Source organism: Melopsittacus undulatus, chromosome 4 (assembly GCF_012275295.1).
Source record: "Melopsittacus undulatus isolate bMelUnd1 chromosome 4, bMelUnd1.mat.Z, whole genome shotgun sequence".
Lineage (NCBI taxonomy): Eukaryota > Metazoa > Chordata > Aves > Psittaciformes > Psittaculidae > Melopsittacus > Melopsittacus undulatus.
Genome location: NC_047530.1, coordinates 35571907 through 35592139, shown reverse-complemented (window position 1 = coordinate 35592139; position 20233 = coordinate 35571907). Strand labels below are relative to the sequence as shown.

Genomic DNA, 20233 nt, shown 5'->3' with positions numbered 1-20233 from the left:
CCTGCACTAGGAGAAATATTTACAAACTTTGGCAATGAAATCAAAGCTGACAATGGTCATCTGCTTCAGAGTCAAACCTTTCACTGGCTTTTGCGGTATTTTGTTCTATGTCCAAACATATCCCCACTGTGTCTCTAATGACTGAACTACTTGAGAGGTTTATGTAGAACCTAGCAGAATAAACCCACTAAAAATACCCTATCCTTGGGGAAATGGACTTTTTCTTCATCTCTCTATAGCCCATATTACACTGTGTAGGCTACATGAACTTCAAAATCTGTAAGAGAGGTTATGTTCACTGAGCATTGCTCTGAATTGGAAGATTTCTAAGTGTATATTTTAGTTCTGTTCAACCTTTATCAGAAAGACTCTTCTGTTATTGTTTTGATTTCAACCCCTTAGGTAAGGTCACAAAGTCCTCAGTATACATGATGTAAAATAATAACCACTGAACTATTTTGTCACCACCCATAGTTGGTGGGATGAATGAGTACTTGATTCAAAGCCCCATTAAGTGCTGACATGTTTACAACCCACACTTTATTACTGATCGTAACATGAATTTGGCAGTAGGGAAGTCTGAATCTGTTCAAGACTGAATAGGACAAATACACTCCTTCTATCCTCACTTCCTTTAAGACTATAACTGCCACAGTCTGGCTTTCCCATGAAATTGTATAAACTGGAATATGAACGCAAAGGAAAAGAGAACTCCTACTAGCAGCCTGGTATGAGTCTCTCATATGTCTTGGGGGGTTCAGAGCCAAAACCATAGCTGTTCTTGGTTATCAGAGCTGATGGTATCCCAGAGCAACGGGGTTTCCAGCACAGAATGTCACCTTGGAGTCAGAGGGTGCAGGTGAGGTCACAGAAGTGTAGTAGTGGCACAGTGGGGCAGGGTAGTGTGACAGCAGGCTCAGCAGGGCTTTCTCATGACACCTGCCAAGCAGGAAATGGGATTTTCAGCACTATAAATCAAGAACACAGATCTTATAAGTGGCACTGTGTCCTCCTGGAGATGTTTTAATCATACCCAAGTGGCTATGCTTTTGTATGTAGGTGTGAAGAACTTACAGGTCTAGGAGATGGCTGTGAACTCTTCACTTACAGGAGAGGAAAAGCAAATGGAAAAGCAAATGGACCTGCCATTCACTAGTGGTGACACAGAAAATGAGCCTGAGAAGAATGAAGGTATGGTGTTTAGTTACTAGAAAACTCACTTGAGAAATAGTCAGGAATGGGCAAATTAAAATCACCAGCACCCACGAGGGGCTGCTGTTGCAGCAGGCTGATCACCAGGTGGGAAGCTTTCCCTTCCCCAGGCCACGCAGCAATGAAGAGAAAGGCGGGAAACAGGGATCCAGGATGCCAGTGCCCAGAGATGGGAGCTGCCACCTGGAAGCAGCTTTGAGAAATCAAAATGAACCAGAAGAGGGCTTGCCAGCTGCAGCTTTCAGGCAATAAAGGAGTTTCCAGGCCCATCACTTTTCATTGCATTGGTTTTAATACCAATAATTGCTTTTCAGATTTCTGCTTGAATGGCAATATTATTATCTGTACCAGTGCCAATTTCTACAGCATCACAGGGGTGCAGGGACCACTCCTGGATCTACCTCAGAAGGCTCAGTCTGTAGACTGCAGGAGGACTGGCTGATGTACTGGACACAGGACAGCCATGTTGTCGGGGGATGGTACAGTCTGGATGGGTTTTGTTTAGCATAGACAGTCTGTTCCCCAGAACAGGAAGTTTAAGAACTCTGTTGCACTAAAATAATGCAAGTAAACTCATCATTTGAACAAATAAAGTCTGGCAGAAGGAAAAGGTCTTAATGAAGGAACTGCAGCTGCATGGCTGTACGAAATAGAGTGATGCCAGCTGCCCATCATTTCCCTACATAGGTCTGAATGAACAGCCAAACTGCAAGTTCCATGTCACACACCAATGCTAAGTTACACCCAAGAAGAGTACAAAATCACAGGTCTGTAGCCTGGAGCTCTAAAGGGAAATAAGGAGTCAGGGAAAAAGGTAGTAAAAGCAGTGAGAGGGAATGAAAATTAAGACTTAGAGTAGGGAAAAAATTATCTTGGCAAAATTCCTTTTTTTTAATGCTTTTATTCCTCTTTAAAAGGAATTTTCCAAATTCTCCTTCTCTATAGCTATAAAACAAATTATGACTTGTAGGCAAGAGAAGCTGTATCACTTCCAATTGGTCTGATTACACTCAGTCCCAATATACAATTAGCATTCAAATGCTTTCTCTTCTGCCATGCTTGAAGAGTGCTACAAAGCATTCCCAGTCTGACTGCAAAGTCAGCCATCAATGTCCTGCCTGTTCTTGGGGAAGTATGAGTCAGTTCAGGAGAGCAGGGAGGAACTGGCAAGGTTTGGCTTGTAGGCTTATGAAGAAATGGGATAGAGAGGGGAAATTTGCTTTGCTGGAAGGCTCAGAAATAGAGAAAGGGGAGAAAGGTAGCTCATGAGGGAAAGAAGATCTAGTGTGAGAGAGCTGTGAGTCCCCCACACATGGGCTGCAGAATCTGGGGAGGGCTCTGTCCAAAAGGTGCCAAGTCATGGCCAGTCTGCAGATCTGCAGCCCCAGAGTTAGCCCATCCCTACACTAGGGCTGGCACCACAGGCATAGAACACACAGGGAGCAGTGAGCACGAAGCAGGGCTGGGGAAGGAGTGCATCCACAGCGTGTTGAAGAGGGGCACAGGCTTCACTGACAGCAGTGGGAGATCTATCACATTCAGAGAGTCACACCTCTGACAAAATGAACCCGTTTGGTTTCATAGCAGACCAGAATGAAGTGACATCCGAAATCAGTGAATCTCCAGAGTCTGTGTCCCTCGGTGACGCCTCAGCAGAGAAGGCCACAGAAGGCTCTGACACTGACCTAGAGGTTGAAGGTGAATGTTTTCTGACTCTCTGCCCTCACTAGCCTTTCTCTTTCCTTACAGTCAGAGCTGTACCTACCTGCAGAACTGTTTATGTATCTGAAATGGAGACCAAGGACACAACCCTGCCAGGGTCTTGAAAACCACGTCTAATCTGACAACTGATAATGACCAAAGGAAATAAATTTCCCTCTAAGAGCTCTCCCTTTGCTATCAAGCATCTTCCTTCAGTTGCTTTTTATACACCAGGGCTATTCCTTTGTTCCTTTTTCTCTCCTCTAGTCCTTAACCAACATGGCCAGTGTAGCCCACTGCTTGGGAAGCAGGAGCAGCTAACTGAAACTAGGGATGGGACTGAAGCTCTGTGTGCCCCCGATGGAATACTGCATAGCAGTTGTGGTCTGTGTACCATAGGTCTGCCACAGCTGGCCCAGACTTTCCCAGTGACTCTCATCTTCTGCCTCATGAAGTCACTCCTTTGGTTAAACAAGTCTTGCACTCATTTTTGTAACAGTAAGGTTTGCCCACAATTTAGGACAATAACTTCTTAACTTGTTATAAATGGAATGAAAATCAAAACCTGTAACAATTCAAGAACAAGACTGTTAGAGGCCTCAGACTGAACTGGAAAATGGCTTTGATGAGAGGGAAATTTGTCTTGAGGTCAGACCACTGAATGCACATAAAAACATGGAGAAATATGAGCTCTCAGTATGGAGGTTGATGAAGGAATTCCAAATGACAGGTTTTTGTGGAAATACAGCTGCCAGCTGGACTGATACATTTCACTGCAGCTGTGTCAACAACACCCAATGGCCAAGATGCGAATGCTAGGATTCTTTCTGCTGGTTGTAAGCCAAAATGTTCTTAGCTGCCCTGTCTCTGATGGCAACATCAGCTGCATGCTTCAGTTAAGATTAGGGGAAAAAAAAGAATGTTTTTGCCTGATGTCAAGGATTCTCAATTACACTAAGAAAGGTTTAGTCACATTGCAGACTGGTGAGAAGCTGCAGCAAGTCGCTGGATGCCAAGTGGAGAAGCAAGTAGGATACATTAACTCTTGGAGGTCTGGGATAAAGGGATTGGGAGAACCAGGGGAAAATGATCCTTTAAGAGTAAAACCCTACTGTTGTTGCATAGTGTTACTTAATTCTATTAAGTACTTAAGTACTTAATAAGTAATTAATTTACTTAATTTCTTTAAAAGAATGCACCACTCATCAAATATTTTTTCTCCATAGATCCTCAGAAAGCCTCTGTGGGCACTACAGGCACACAGCTGTACTTGGAAGCATGCAAGCTGATGGAGGTGGTGCCTGTCTCGTACTTTATTCAGAACATGGCCAAGTCTTATATAAACCTGAATCACTATGGTCTAGGACCCAAAGGTGTCAAAGCCATTGCTATTGCTCTCATGGTGAGTAATCAGCAAGAGCAAGCCCACTGTTCTCAAGAACAGTAGGCATTTTAGGCCTCTCTCAGGCCTGGAAGCCATCACTGAGTACACACTGTGGGAGAAAAAGTCACATATCTTCCCCACAGGAGCTTTGAGCATCCATAATGTTTCTAATACCCTGCACAGCAAAGTCTTGTGTGGCAACTGCTGGCCTTTGTTGGAGTTAGCTGCTCCCAAAAGCAAACTGCTGCTTTTCCATGGGACACAAGTCCCCAGTGCTACTAACTCCTACAGAGCCAGAGGTAGGGCTGTAGGGACTGGTATCCCCAACTATGGGTTATGGTACACTCACCAATGGACAAGCCCTAGATGCCTGAATTGGAGCTTGGATCTGAACCTGGGTCTTCAGGCTGGCAAAAAGCAATGAAAAGTCCTACTCACTCAGAACCTCTCCAGAAAAGCATCTTTTTTGTATGCCAATTCCTACTGACATATCTCTGTCACATCCCCTCATCACTGTCTTGCCTAGGGCCTGCAATGCTTTCTGGGGTTTGGAGGAAATGTCCACTGCCTTTTGAACTAAGAAAACTATCCCCTTCCCTAACCCTTCAGCATTTTTTGTGTGTCTTTGTTTATCTTTGTGTTTTCCCAGTCCAATAAAACTGTCACCCATCTAGAGTTGGAAGACAACTACATGCTGGCAGAAGGAGCCATATGCATAGCAGAGATGCTACAAGAGAATTCCACCCTTCAAGAACTGGTAGCCAATCTGACATAGTTTGAGGCCAAAATTATTGCTCACCAAGTTCAATCATCTGAAAGAAAAATGATTAATTCCTTTACAATTTTAACCAAATAACCTTTGTTCTCATGCAAAAAAAAATCTCATTCTGAACATTATATTTTATGCTGCTCTACTTTTAAAAAGTACAAGCTTCTGAAAAGCAGAAGTATGCATGTGATGACAGCCTGGTGAGTCTGGAATTGTTCTCTTCATTAGCAGATGTGACAATAATTACCATAACTAAGTCTTTCTAGTTCATGCTTAGCCAACAGAAAAAATGTTTTGGTCAGGAACTTTCATTCTCCAATATGACATGGGAAACTTTTCTAAACAGATTAAGGGAATAATGCAGAACTTTCAGATATGAACTGGTAGGAATGTTCCTTCTATCTGAAATGGGGGTATACAAAATGCATTTTGATAGACCATGGAATATGTGTTACACTGGAAGAAAAATTATTGGCCACATGCCTCTTAGTTCACTGAAGACGAAGATGCATATGTAAACTGATGGCTCTAGGGTTTTATTCCTGTTAGGAAGGATACAGATTTAAAAATACCTATAACACACATTTAATTACTGTCTGGCTGGCATTTCCCATATGCTTGTCTTCTCCACTTGACATCTTGGGCAATAAAGATCACTCATTCTTTGGACTCATCCTTCTTATCTTCCCTTCTTCCCTTCCAGAACATCTCAAATAACCACCTAGACACAGCAGGAGCTAAAGCCATTGCCAATTTGCTTTTGGACAACGTGTCCTTTCTTCACACTATTCTGCTCTCAGGTAGGCTATATGTACCCAAGAAGTGATGGCAGGGGAAGTGAAATAACATCTTTTAGTTCCAGTCTCTCATCTTGCAAATATCAGTCAGACCATGGGCAAAATCAATATCTCAGCTATTACTCTGATGGAAACACAGAGTAATAATGGAAGTTTAGATTTATAGTGATGTGAATAAATGTTTGGTCTGCTCAGCCTCCAGCACCTCTGAAAACTAGTCCCTTACAAGAAACTTAGATAATTGCTGGAGTATCTCCCACAACTTGGGATAATTCTACTCTATGTAATGAAGTGGAGAAGTGACAAACTTCTGTATTGGGTCTGCCTGCAATGGAGCTAATTTTTCCCATAGTATCCTTCATAGTGCTGTGCTTTGTACTGGTAGCTAGAAGGGTGTTGGTAACACACCAGTGTTTTGGCTATTGCTGAGCAGTGCTTGCACAGCATCAAGGCTTTCTCCAACATTCCACCCATCTCACCCTGTGGGCTGGGTGGGCACATCTGACCAGAGATGACCAAAGTTATATTCCATACCATATGATATCTGCTCAGCAATAAAAGATAAGAGAATGGAGGTGGAAGGGGAGCATTTGTTATTATGATGTTTGTTTCTGGAACAACCACTACCTGTACTGAAGCCCTACCTCCTGAGAAGTAGCTGGACATCACCTGCTAAATAGGAAGTAGAGAATAAATCTTTTGTTTTCCTTTGCTTCCACATATGGCCTTTGCTTTTGCTTTATAAACTGCCTTTATCTTGACCTATGAGTTCTTTTTCATCTCACTTTCTCCCCCTTCCTCGCAATCCTGCAGAGGAGGGGAGTGATAGAGGGACTTAGTCGGCACCTGACATTCAGCCCTTACAACTCTTTACAGCCAGACATGGGCTATGATTAACTGGAGGGTCCACCTAAAATCACAGTTTCCTGCAGACCCTGGCACAGCACCAGGGATAGATCAGCACAATGCTAACATACTTTTCTTCCCCAGGAAACAACTTTGGAGAGGAGAGTGCACTGTACTTTTCTGAGGCATTAATGGTGAGTTACCTGAAATCCAAGGTCATTTGCAGCCTTGGCTGTGTAACAGATTCTCCTCTTCTTGAAGCTGCTACTTACCTGGCATGATTTCACTTGGCAGTGCCCACATGATTTCCTGGCATAATTCTGCTAAGTGCCTCATGCTTACTTCAGAAATGAGAGAAGCTGGGAGGACACAGAGCCAGGATAAACTATGTTAACATTTTCTCAGGAGAGCTGTGTGAGTCCAGCTGAGAAACAAAGCCTCAGGACTCTGTAACACAAGAACAAAGCAACACCTAGGTGGCAAAAATAATTCAAGAAGCATATGAAACAACTTCATCTCATTTTGCAATTCTCCAGTAGAAATAAGATGCTTGATTAGGTCATGTCTGAAAGCCTCTGCATGATTTGGCACCACCATAAGCTGCCCTGAAGCAAAGCCTTGACCTTGTATCAGAAAGTGCTCTTGGTCAGGATCCAATGGTGCAAGTGAAACGGGCAGAACAGAATTGCAGGGAGTGTTGCAGGCCAGACATGAGCTATGTGAAGAAAGTTTGCATGACACAAAGTCCCATTGCTTTTGCTGCTTTGGGAAGAGAATCACTGTGATGTTATATGCCTGACAAAAGCTTGATTTGGGACACAGTGCCATGCTGATAATCTCCCATGCACTGAAGATTTCAGTGTGTCTGGTATCTCTCTGTTTCATCCTTATGTGAAAGTCTTGGGGTGGCACTTGGTTGCAGCTGGCTGGAAGATCTCACTGTCTCTGCACATTTGTCTCTCTGCAGAGAAATTTCCAAGTGAAGGAGCTGGACCTCAGCCACAATGAGTTCTCTGAGAAGGGAGGACAGCTTCTGGGACAGATGCTTGGTAATTTATTACCCCTGGAGCACAGGCACTGGGGCACTTGCTGGTGTCAGCACAGAGAACATCTATTTCTTTCTCCAACAAACATGCCCCATGATATGTGGGCAGTACAAAAGACAGGGTGCCCAGATTTAAGGCTTCCTGCCTGCTCCAGTTTCACCCTCATCACCACAGGTGACTCCAGCAACTACGACTAATATATCAGAACACAAATGCAGGATGAGAAACTACTAACAGAAGAGTCTGACTGGGAGAAGGGAGCTGAAAGAGAAGCCCCTCAGGGAGTACAAAGCAGAAAACTGCATTTTACTAAAATCAAATAGGATCAGAACTGTTGTTGTTTTAACCTTTTGGTTACAAAGTTTAGGAGTTATTTCCATTTTTCTTAAATAGCCCAAACCCTAATGGTCTGAGCCATTGCACAGCCAGCAGTAAGAGAAACAGATTAGTAAGAAATAAAATCAAGCTGCCTAATTCATCTGTTCAGGCAAAGGGAGGTACAGCGTGTGCGAGTAGCCCTGGAAAGGGAAAGCAAACAAAACAGTTACAGTCTTTCAGTAATCTCTGGTGATATTAGTGCATTGGGAAAGATTTGCATGAACATCTGATGCTCTTCTTCCCTTGGTATGTCCAACACGTCTGCCACCATAGCGGCCTCAAGAGTATGCTATGAGCATCCATCTCATTCCTTGAGCATCTGAGTACAGAAAACCTTCAGTTTAATTAAAATTTCCTTCTCTTGGTTCAGTATTTCCCCTGATAGGTAATTCTTTCTGATTACAGTCCATGTCTTTAAAAGATGGATCAATTAAAACTGCAGTGAGGACAAGGCACTCTGTCCCCTGGAGCTGGACAAGCCTGCAGGCAACACAGAGATCAGTACTAAAATTTGTGACTGTCCTAATCCAGAAAAAGAGCCACTCCAAAATTAAAGGTGTTAAAGCTCTTCTCTCCTTCCAGCTCACTTGAGGCAGGAACAGCAGAGATTACTGCAGAATCTGCTACTTTTCTGGTTTGTTTCTCAAAAGAATATTTTTAAGTCAGCTAAACTCACCATCTGCCTTCATCCAACCTCCCATCCATGGAAAATCTGGATGAGAAATTCTCTTTGAGGAGAAAAAGCAAGTGTTGGTGGCAAGTCCTACCCTTCCCAGTGTCACAGTAGACACAAATGAATTCACACATACTCTGCTCTAAGTAGAACTTACATTGTGAGGTGTGCTATGCATGTGAATTTGCACTGGCACATACACAGCTGAGCATAGCTGTCATATGAAGCTGAAGTCCTCTCTTCTGCTAATCAAACATATGCAAAGTGAGTCTTGATATTTTAGCTGTGGCAAGGAGAATCCAGCATTTTTCTTCAGTAGGAAAAACAGATAGTGTCTATTAATATAAGAAATCCTCCCTCTCTCTATCTTCTTCCTTCACAACTTATTCTTTGATTAAGTCAGAAAAAAACCTGTGTTCCCTTTCTGCTGCTGATCAACAGCCCGTTCTCTGTTCTTTGGGTGCTATGGACAGCAAAGTCTTTGTAGGTACATGTTCCTGCAGTTAGTGAAGGTGTGATTTAAACCCAGATGGTAACTCAGCACCACACAGCACACACACTCACACCCCTTCCTCCCCCAGAGCATGGGATAGGGAGGAGAATCGAAAGAATGTAAACCCCAAGGGTTGAGAACAGTACAATAACTGAAGTACAATATAAAACCCATACTACTACTAATAATAATAATGATAATGGAAATAGTAAGGGGAGAGAGTACAAAAACCAAAAGGGGAAAGGGAAAAAGCAAACAATAAACAACAGTGATGCACTATACAGAAAATTAACTCTATCCCAGACAAAAACAGGACAGAAAGCTGTTGCTGAGCCCCCAGAAAACTTTCTCTTAGTCCCTAAGTGATTCAGCAGCTGTGTCCAGACCATTCTTCACAAGCTAACATCTCAGTTTCTCTGTCTTCTAGGCAGCAACTCAAAACTGGAGATTCTGGATCTGAGCTGGAATTACCTGGGAAGGAAGGGGGCAGTAGCACTGGGAAAAGGTCTGAGGGTAGGAATGCCCCTGTTTTGTGATACCTTTCACAGTAACTATTACCAGGAACTGGTTGAAACACTGATTGGGCACTTACATCCCTGAAGTCTGAGCAGGATTCAGTAGCCCTAGCAAGGCTCATCCTACTGACCATGGCAGTCAGCTCCAAGAGTAAGACTAAGCCAGTCAGTAGGGCTGGTAGCTTACCTGCTGGATGGAGACACCCTGGTGACATTGCAGAAATGCTGGATCCACTGGGAGCTGTCTGGGTGTGACTTGAAGGGTGCTCATGTCTCAGCCAAGAAAGAAAGGGTAGAGTGGTACAGAAGATGGGCATGCAGTATCTAAGATCCCTCTTCTCTCCTTTAGGGCAATGATGCACTGAAAATACTCAACCTCTCTTGGAATGGCATTGGCAATGAGGGAGCAAAAGCCCTAGCAGATGTTCTCAAAGTCAATGACGTGCTGGTTCACCTGGACATCAGCAACAACCAGATCAACAATGAGGGAGCCAAGAAGCTCTGCAAGGGCCTTGAAGCCAATGAAAAACTCAGAATCCTGAAGGTAAAATAAAGCTCAGGCAGAGCTCAAGGCATAAGCAGAAGGAGTAGAAAGATCTGAGACAGAAGGGACAGAAGACAGAGATGGCTGAGCTAGAACTGGAGGAAATTAGTATTGCTCTGGGTTGAATGTGAGCAGAGCAGAAGAAAATACTATTTCATTGATTTCTTCTCAGGCAATTAAACTGCACTGTTTCCTAAAAAAATTCCTGATAACCCCACACTCATTATCACCCCTAAGTGTTTGACATGTCTAGTCTCAGTCAAGTGAGAACCTAGGCATTCAACATGTCTAGCAGAAAACCTGATCTGCATTCAGATCATGCATATATACATTAAATGTACTTGTGAAAGTACGTATGTACATGTAACATGAATTTCAGCCTAAGGCAAAGGTTCACACTGAAGTTTGTAGGTGGGCAAGGGTGTGCCTTTCTCAGTGTGTTCTTTGCTAAGAACTTATTCAAACACAGGATAAACTGTCATGGCTATGTCAGAACAATGCCACGGCACTACCTAAAGGAGAGGAGTACTATCAAGTCCTGGAAAAAGAAAGCCAAACTGCCTTCTAGTAAGCTATGGATCAATAATCACCAAAAGGCAAAACTGAATGACCACCCAAGATGGCTTCAGAGATTAAGGTTGAGAGCTAACATGTCTTCTCAGCCTAAGATAATTCTCCAGAAATTCAGTTTAGAAAAGTCATCTTGCTTATGATTCTCAGCTAGATTTAACTCCACCATCTTGAGAGCATGCAAATGGCTGTATGCATGTTTAAAGCTGTAGGCCTCTCTTTGGACACCCCTATCCTTGTAAATCACTGCAACTACACCAGTCTTTGGAACTGCTGGTTTAGATTATGTAAATAAATGTGTCTGTCTGCTTTGCTCTTAACCTGGCTTGAGGCAGGGTCACTAGCTCACACCAAGGCATTACTCTCTCTATGTAGCTACACAGATTGTCTTAGGAGCTAGAAACACAAAAGATTTAAAGGAGGACATGTCTTCTGTTAGCCAGTGTTACTCAAGAAGGTTTTCTTTCAAGCAGCAGGAGTGCGGACTGTACATGAAGTCCAAGGCAGGTGAGACATGATGTTCACACACCAAGAGATGCACATGGCAATGCCAACCCCATAACACCAGATAGATAGACCTTATAGGCCAGACACAGCTGATCAGCTTGGGTTTTGATCTGCTGTGCTGCCAAGAGGAGCCAAGGTATGGGAATTTGCTGAGGGGCACACTCTCATCCAGAGGAACCCTACTAGCAAGCATATATTCAAATGTAGCCCACTGCCTCAGCCCTCCCCTCATATGACTGAACATCACATACCCCTGTGTGACAGAAGTAAGAGACCTGATATGTGGAATTTCACACAAGGAGGCAGAAGCTGAGAAGGTAACTCCACTGGGAAGCTGCACTGCAAAGCTTTGTGGGACAGACATGAGTTGGTGAGATAACAGACAAACTCATCAAAGGGGACCACAGTTATGCTACAGCCCTGCTGAAGAATTGGAAGAAAGGGTCATTCTTGAGGTTACAGCATGCCTTCTGCCAAGCAGAAGCCTTCATTAGTAATATGTCTGGATCTTTGTCCCTTCTTCCACAGATGGATGGTAATACCCTGACCGTGGAAGGTGCTACTGCGCTAGTCTTATCTATCAAAAAGAACTCCAAATCCATGATGGAGGAGATCAACATTTCAGTAAGAGCTTATGTGCTGAAAAGCCTCCAAGAAAAGCCTCCAAGACTATACATTCTTGGGAACTGGGTGGATCACAGAGCTGCCCCCTTCCAAAACTGTTTGAAGACTTGCTGCTTGTTTTATTTAGAGACAGCTATTAGAAAAAAGGGCTAATATTTGACAGCCCTTCTAGGGAGCCATGTGGAAATTACAGGGCTTTGGTACAGCCCTGGAATGAGATGCTTATAGTATCACCACATTTCACTTCCTTCTGTTTTGTAATAGCAGAACAAGAACAGGGAATGAATTCCCACTGGAGGATGAATTCTCTTCATCCCCTGAGCTGTTTCCCTGCCAGGGTAGCCTAACATGCTAGATATTGTGAAGTGCTTTGATACCCTGTCAGTATGCATGAGCAATAGAAGAAAATGTATTCTTCAAGGCATTGAAAGCAAAACATTTTTGTTAAAAGAAATAAAGCAAACACCAAAAAACACCCCAAACTGGAGCAAAACAAAACAAACCCCAAACACATTAAAAGGCTGGTGTGGAAAAAAAAAAGTAAAAAAATCAAAGAGGCCAAATCTTAATATACTATTCTGTAGCAAGTCAGGGACATGACATGTACTGTTGTAACCTCAAGTGCTGCTTCTAAAATGGGATACCCAGAAATGCTTCTGAGCTCCTAAGTGAGAATGAGAGTTGCACTGCAGACCAACACTGGTGCACACATCAGGCTGCTCCTGGCCTTCCAATCCGTTCACTGGTGCCTCATGGGAGCAGTTACAGAAGGTATTGGGTGCTTCAGGACCCTCCATCCACCTTTGGTAACACCGTGACTAAAGGAAAGAGCATTTGCACAAGGACTGGGTTTAGGACTTGCAACATAAATAATACATTAACACTTGAAACAAGCTAAAAAAAACCAAGTTCATGGGCAGTTTTGGAGACTCACATAATGGGTTGTTTCCTTGTCCTGTGGTAACTGTATTAAAGAAAGAAACCAAAGCAGAATCCATAATATTCATCTGTGATCCTTCCTGAGAGTATCGAGAGCCTTCAACAGAGATCATCTGAAGAACAGGCATCCCTCTAGGGCAGACAATATCTCTTGCATAAATTAAGATCAAAGGGAATTACTTGCCAAGTCTGCAAGGAGGCAGGCCTCGTTCTGCAAAGGAAAAATAAAATGGGCTGTGTGGGGGTATAGGTCTTCATTGCAGTATACGTGGTTGTGCTAGTTTTACTACTAATAACATCAGCAATTCATTAAGAGCAACAGATTTTAGCTAAATTCTGAGAAATTAATTACTGAAATGCATTTATTTAAAAGGAGGCAAGTTTGAGAAATTCTGAGGCAAGGAGTTAATTAACATTAAGAATCTTCAATCCAAACTAAATCTCACTATGAATTTCTGCTTTTTAGGGTTAACAGATGCTCTCTTCACCATACCCTTCAAAAAGTCTAAATTACCTGGCATTTCATGAGATAAATGGTCAATGATATAAATTTGCAATGATATTGCAATATCCCAATCAAATGCTTCTAAACAAATGCCTAATCTGTCTGACAGACTTCATTTCACCTCTAATGCAGACAGTCTTGCATTTCAATTCAGAGTATTTGCAAATATACAGTTCCAAAGATCTTATGCTGTCTTAAACCTTTAAGAAATTAGTAAAGGTTTTAATATTTTATAGGAAACTTAAGTGAAAACAAACAAAAGCCTCTTCTGCTCCTTTCCCAGTGCTAAATGATTATTTTGACTTTTAAAGAATGAATAATTCTGTATTATTATAGTGTGTCTGTAAGAGGAATTTGAAACAAGGATCATATCTAGAAAACCTTGCATGGGTTTGACAGCACTAGCAAAGGCAACACAATAGAAAACCACATTTTTAACAGCAGTTTATTGCTTCTAACAACATTTCTAAGCATGACTGTCCCCCACATAATCTACTCTATAGGTTTCAACTTGCAGATGCTATCAAACATTTTATAGAAGTCAGAACAGCCAGCACATGCCCATCTTCACCATCACAGTACAAAAGAGAAAATTGTCTCTTTTCAGCTGTCCATGGGCTGTTTTTCTGGCCTATGGCCTGGCTGTGTCAAACATGCTGGAATGCACAAGCTGGCTTCCCCCTGGTGCCACCCAACCCCAGCACGGGTTGTTAAACCACAGTGCTTTGGCTGTGCTGCTTCTGAGGCTGCACTGGCAGTCCATTGGCTTTCTCATGGGGTAAAGCCCAGGCTGGCAAGCCTTGGGGAGAGCTGGCAGCTAGCAGGGCCAGCTTGGGCTCTCTTATGCTGTGTTCCCAGGTCTAGGATACTCTGCTAGTGTGCCCAGTACAAGGATGTCTGAATGGCTCCTTCAGAGAGTCACTGCATAAAGCTGTTGGTGCTGAATGAAAGCTAATAAAGCCAGCCAGAGCCAGATTCATTCAAGACTGTCTTTGAGTAGTAACAGTCAATAGCTCACTGCACAGTAGATCATAAGCTTCTAGATAGATCTTAAAAACCGTGGATCTTTAGCTCCTAAAAAGAAGCCGTAAGAATGCATTGGGAGACTTTGTAAATAAACTTTGGGAAAAAATAACAGTGCTTGATGCCTTGTGAACCTCCTGCAATGACAGAAAACAGAAGCTTTCATTAATTTCCCGAGCTTGAAACTTCCAACAATTAAATATGTAGCTAATACAATACAGGAACAATTCCTCTGTCATAATGGGTATGAACTGATCATAATCATGTTTTTAAAAGATAAGGCAAAGGCAAATTTATCAGAACTGAAATTTAGAAGAATAAATTACATTGACATCAATAATATTTGCACTGATAGCTTACTTTCTAATATCCCATAACCCTAAATCAGGACACTGTGCTGCTGCCCATTCTGTAAGTGCTAAACCAGAAAACTCACATTGGAAGCTCTGAAATGCTGAGCTCTCACTACCCTGCTTGAAATTCTTTGGGAAAAAACAAACTTCAGGTCTTGTACTGCTGATGGGAGCTTCCTACTAGGGTTACACAATGAAACAGAGCTTTACCAAAAGTTCTTTTTATCTGGAGACACTCGGACCCTTCCCAGATAGGTGCACCCTTCTTCTCTGGGCTATAAAGCTACATTGCTGGAGGTACTAATCCTTCTAAGTGTTGGATGGTTGGGGTCTTCTTAACTAAATGGAGAGGAGATCTATCTAGAACTGTCTCAGAGGTGAACATGAATCACTTGAATCACCTAACATAAGAAGTCTTTAGTGTAGACATTTACCTGATGAACATCTACCTAACATTAAGCTAATTTCTACATAAATCGGTAGAGCCTTTTCTGTCTCAGACATGGGAAAAGAGAAAGAAGAACCCTAATTCAGGGCCAGGCCTTCATGGGATTCCTGCAAGTGAAGAGCAGAAATAGGATAAGGCACCACCCTTAGGAGAGAATGATTAATGTTGAGATTAGATGGATTTTGTGAATGCAAACAAGTTTTTGTTGTTCTTTGGGTGTCCACACTGACTGCACTTTCCTTCCTTCTATGTACCAGAATGTGTTGGTGAACACAACTTTCATCAAATTGCTGGATTTGATGTATCAAATACGTCCTGAACTAAATGTCATCTATGGAGAGGTCGAAGGCTGTATCTTCACGAAGCCTGAGCAGCATCCCAATCCCATGAAAATTATACAGGTGAGCTACTGAATGTGGGTCCATAGCTCCTCTCTTCACAGTACACATGCTCCAAGCACTTGGAGGGATGGAGGTTGGAAGGGGTAAGCTTTCTTCCAAGTGGGAAATTCAGCCAAGTTCACTCAAGAAAGTATATTCACAAAGACTGCCACAGTATCCACATATCTCAGTTCACACAAACCTACTAAGCAAACCGTTTGATTTTTAGGAGAAGCTAATGCCTTGGGACCTGATACCACTGAGGAGAAAAAAGAATCTGAATAGATGTTTGCTTGCTCTGTAAAAAAAACCTGATTGATCCAAATCTGATCTAAATGAATGTCTGCCCTCATCACTTGCTCACCACAATAGCTGACTTTCCTACAACTCTTCACTGACAGCTGTGCTTTAGCATCAAAATTAATGTGCTTCATATAAGTAGAAAATGGCATTATAAGCAGATAGTGTCCTAAACCGAAATTACTTAGCTTTTCAAAGTCTGTAATTTCTATGGATAGCAGCAGATGGTGCTGTCCTCCTTGATGGAAGGCAACACAAGCACTTGAGCACTGCTGAGTAACACCTTTGCACTACCAGATTCACTGTATTTCTTAGCAGCTGTGCAGATTTTCAGCTAATTGAATGAGACTTTACTATAGATATGGATTTGGACAAGCTTAAGTAAAATCTTGGGCTGCTGGCTCACATCAGACAGTACTGCTGTGCTTCACAGCTAGTGATGCTCACCATAGCATGTTTTGCAGTTTTTAACAGCCATTATGGCTGTGTCCTCATTCAAACAAACAGGAATTCAGAGAAGAGCAACTAAAGTTATCAGAGATCTGGACGAGAGGGATAATTCTGGATTAGACAGCTAGGCCAAGCAGTGGCTGCTACAATGAGGACCTAATAATCATAGGCAGTTGTCAGAAGAAACAGGTTTACTAGTGAGTCTATAGGTATAACTGAGAGGTATAACTCAGAAGAATGGGATTAACCTGAACAAAATGATTTTGTTCTGACAATAGAGCAGCTGCACAAGGAGTGAAGGACTCATATCTCTCAGTGGCAGGATGAGTAAAGGCAAGGTGACAGATGGAAGAATAAGGGGAGAGTGGAAGCAGGTATTGGCAGCTGTTTCATGGTTATGCCCATGTTTTATCCTTGCTTCTCTTAGAACTACTTGAAAGAACACAACCTACGACTTTGGGACTTTTTTAGGAAGATTGACGAGGAAGGAAACATGAAGATCCCTGTGTCTGCCTTCCGGAGATCCATGATGCAGGTATGCCTCTGAAAGCACTGGCAGAATGCTTTTCTGGCACAGCACGACTCTGGGGACACCTCTCTGCTGCAGCCTTGCTGCTGACATTGTTCAGGCTAAAAGGCTAAATTCAACCACCATAAAAGTAGAGTTCTGAATGAGACCAACAGAAATGCTGTGACACCAAATAAATACTGCAGATGGCATCAGTGATAATGGATCAACTTTAGAATATCACAGAGGTCCACTGTTTTTATAGGACATACACGATCTTGATAGATACTTAGTCTTACTGCTATGGGAAAGTGAAAAAGAGGCATCTAAACCCTTGACTCTATGCACTGAGGAGATAGTTCTCTTCCTATTAAAACCACCAATGTGCTTGGGGTCAGTAGCAATAGTCAGCCAGCCGTGATGCTCTTCTACAAGAAATGGAGAATGAAAAAAATCCAATTTTAATCCTAAAAGAGTGAAACTGCCTCACCACCACCACTCTGGAATTTTTCCATTCTTTCCTCCATGCACCAAGCCATCTGATCACTATTAAAATATGGCCAGGTCCCATCCTGATATGGAGAATTTTCTGCTTAGAAATATGCAGGTTTGCTAACATTTCTCCTTTTAGCATCCAACCATCCCAATGGACCGCATTCAAATTGGGGAACTAGTGCACAAGCTAGACCGGAATCGGACAGGGGTTGTGGACTACAGGTGAGTGAGTGACTCCACTTACTGTCCTACTTGTCTTTCATCTTTTAATTTGGTTTAGCACCAGATAAACACAACCTTGTTCACATTAGGAGATGAAGGGTTATATGTTTTGGGCCAGTAGATGGTAGATGAAAAAATACCTTGTGAGCTTAGAAGCTCTGTTGAGCCAAACTAGAAGTCATTTTTATTCTGTTTGATAAACTTGCTGTGAGAGTGCAGGGATCTCAGAGCTGAATGGCGTTTTCATTCATTTTCATAACCATTTGAGGGAAGAATCAGCTCAACAGTGTCCTCCCTGGAAGCCAGGGTTAAGATTTGCAAAGACAGCACATGAGCCTTCAGACGTTTTCCTCCATCCTCAGGGACTTCTGGGTTTTTTCCTTCTCTCTGATCCTTCTTCTTAGGAGACCTAGTTTTCCCTGGAAACCCACCTTCAAACTACAGAACTTTTCGTTCTCTTGAAAGTGCCTCTTCTTTAGTGCCTGTAGCAATCATGTCCAAGTTCTGAGAGCTTGAGCAGTCAGCAGCAAACTCCTCGGAGGCTGTCAGTTGCTGTAGGCTAAATTGCTTGTCATTGGACTGAAATTCCCCCTGGATTTTCAGTCAGTTCTGACATGTGACTCATCAGCTGAAAGTCCTATTCATCATGCCCAAATATTCCTATCCCTCAGCACATACTGATGGGTTTAAAAATATGTTGTAATCTAGTTTTAACGCTAGAAGCGATAGGTCAGTTTTGTAAATCTCTTCCCCTCTTAGCCTCCTAATATTTTCAAAAAGAAGCAAGTTACTTTGTTAGGTCCAATCTTTATTCCTTCACATATACTGGTGCCATACTAAAAGCATCCATGCTCAAATGCTATATGGGCCTTAGCCTGATTAATCTTGAATCAGAAGTTACATGGAGTTCCCAAGTACTTCAGGCACAAATTACGGAGCTGTGGTTAAGTAGTAAACAGATTATGAACTGTTGAAACTAAATGGCCAGCAAAGACTTCATTTGGTGCCATTAATGTGCTGAGTGGATATGTGAGGAAAAAAAATAGAGATATCTACTCCATATCTAGCTTCATAATGCATTATAGGACTGTAACATGTTTGGTAGTGGTAATACCTCGTAGACAAAAATCAAAAGAGTTGTGACCTTTGCTGTCCTTACTGTTCCCACTCAGGCTGTTCCCTCAAGGGCCCCTCAGCAGCTTAAGATGCCTGACAGGGAAGGTTAGCTTTACTAGACTAACACTTGTTCACTTCCTTTTCAATCAGTCACCTCAAAGAGCAGAACCCTGTGGAAGTGGAATAGAAAAAAGAGCCGTAAAAGTGAAGCCAGGAGGCAGGTGAGGCAATGAAATATTGTACGAGAAACACTGAAAGAAAGCTCAGAGTCACCCTGTGCTTGGGGATGCTTAATACTGGGGAATTCTGATAGTCCAAGTTATTGCATGTAGAAATAAAGTTGATGTTCTAATACACAGCAAGTGCCTATTCAGTCTGGTCCTTTTGGTTAAGATTGGTCCACTGGACCTGGTTACCAAATATGTCTTGCTCTATATGCAGACAATGCTGAATCTGTTGGCAAAGATGGAAACAAAAAGTGGGAATTGGGAAACTAAGACACTCGCGTATTGTTGTTATCCCCTTTTGAGGGAGAGCACATGGACAAAGACGGAAGCAAGTGCCCTGTGAACAACCCCTACCAGACTCAGCAGTTCTGATACAGGGACCTTTGCAAGAGGAGAAACAATTAATTAATTAATGGGAAACTACAGCTCATGTTTCTTGAAAAGTCATGTATAAGAGGAATTTTATTTAATATCTCTATTGTAAAAAATATTCTAGAAGAATGGAAGCCATAAAAAATTTTAAATAGCTTAGATACTGAGCTGCTTTTTTTAAAACTACATTAAAAAAGATTTCTATTTCAACAGCTCCTAAGAAGAAACGAAAGCTTTGCATAAATTCATAATTATAAATAAACGGAATTTAGAAAATGCAAATATGGATAAGCAGATCCACAGGTAGTACATTTTGCCGTGTGAGCAACTGCCAACATAAACTATATACCAAGAACCTTTGAAAACTTGAAAATGTTCGCCACTTTGAGAAAACCAGACATCTGTGTAAAGGAAAAGCAGAAGGTAGTTACCATTTGGTAAGTCTCTCCCAGCAGAATTCCCACATGCAGAAAAAAAAAAAGAAACCTTTGAATTAGAGTTCAGGTGACTCCAGTGCCTCATCAGAAGTCAACATCGCTGTTGACATGATGGCATTGGTATGACTGCACAGTAGTCATGTTAGCAGGCTTCAACTCATTAAGCCAGCAGGTCTACATCCTCCAACACTTGCGCCTCTTCCAGACTTTATTTGTGACTGTGGTCAGTGCCCCTACACCCATGGAATATGTGGGGTTTGAGATGGAGAATCAGAGCAGCAGAGAGCATTTGAACTGTTGGGTACTTTGCAAATGCAAGGGTATTTTGCTGTGGGGTTTTCTGTTCCTTTCTTAATCCTTACATGTAATTTTAGGAATTTTTGCGTTTCTTGACTGTTC

At 42.3% G+C, this 20233-nt stretch overlaps 2 protein-coding genes across 3 annotated transcripts in view; one reads left to right on the top strand and one right to left on the bottom strand.

Moving 5' to 3' along the window:
* Nucleotides 1–20233, bottom strand: part of ANGEL1 (angel homolog 1) — a 55042-nt gene that overhangs the window by 12162 nt on the left and 22647 nt on the right. The window lies entirely within an intron of this gene.
* On the top strand, nucleotides 1086–18985 carry LRRC74A (leucine rich repeat containing 74A). Its single transcript, XM_005148975.1, has 14 exons — nucleotides 1086–1191; nucleotides 2797–2910; nucleotides 4140–4315; nucleotides 4947–5054; nucleotides 5770–5866; nucleotides 6854–6903; nucleotides 7677–7758; nucleotides 9727–9812; nucleotides 10164–10358; nucleotides 11964–12059; nucleotides 15585–15728; nucleotides 16885–16992; nucleotides 17597–17682; nucleotides 18949–18985. Exons 1-14 carry the CDS (start codon nucleotides 1086–1088, stop codon nucleotides 18983–18985), a joined length of 1485 nt encoding a protein of 494 aa, XP_005149032.1.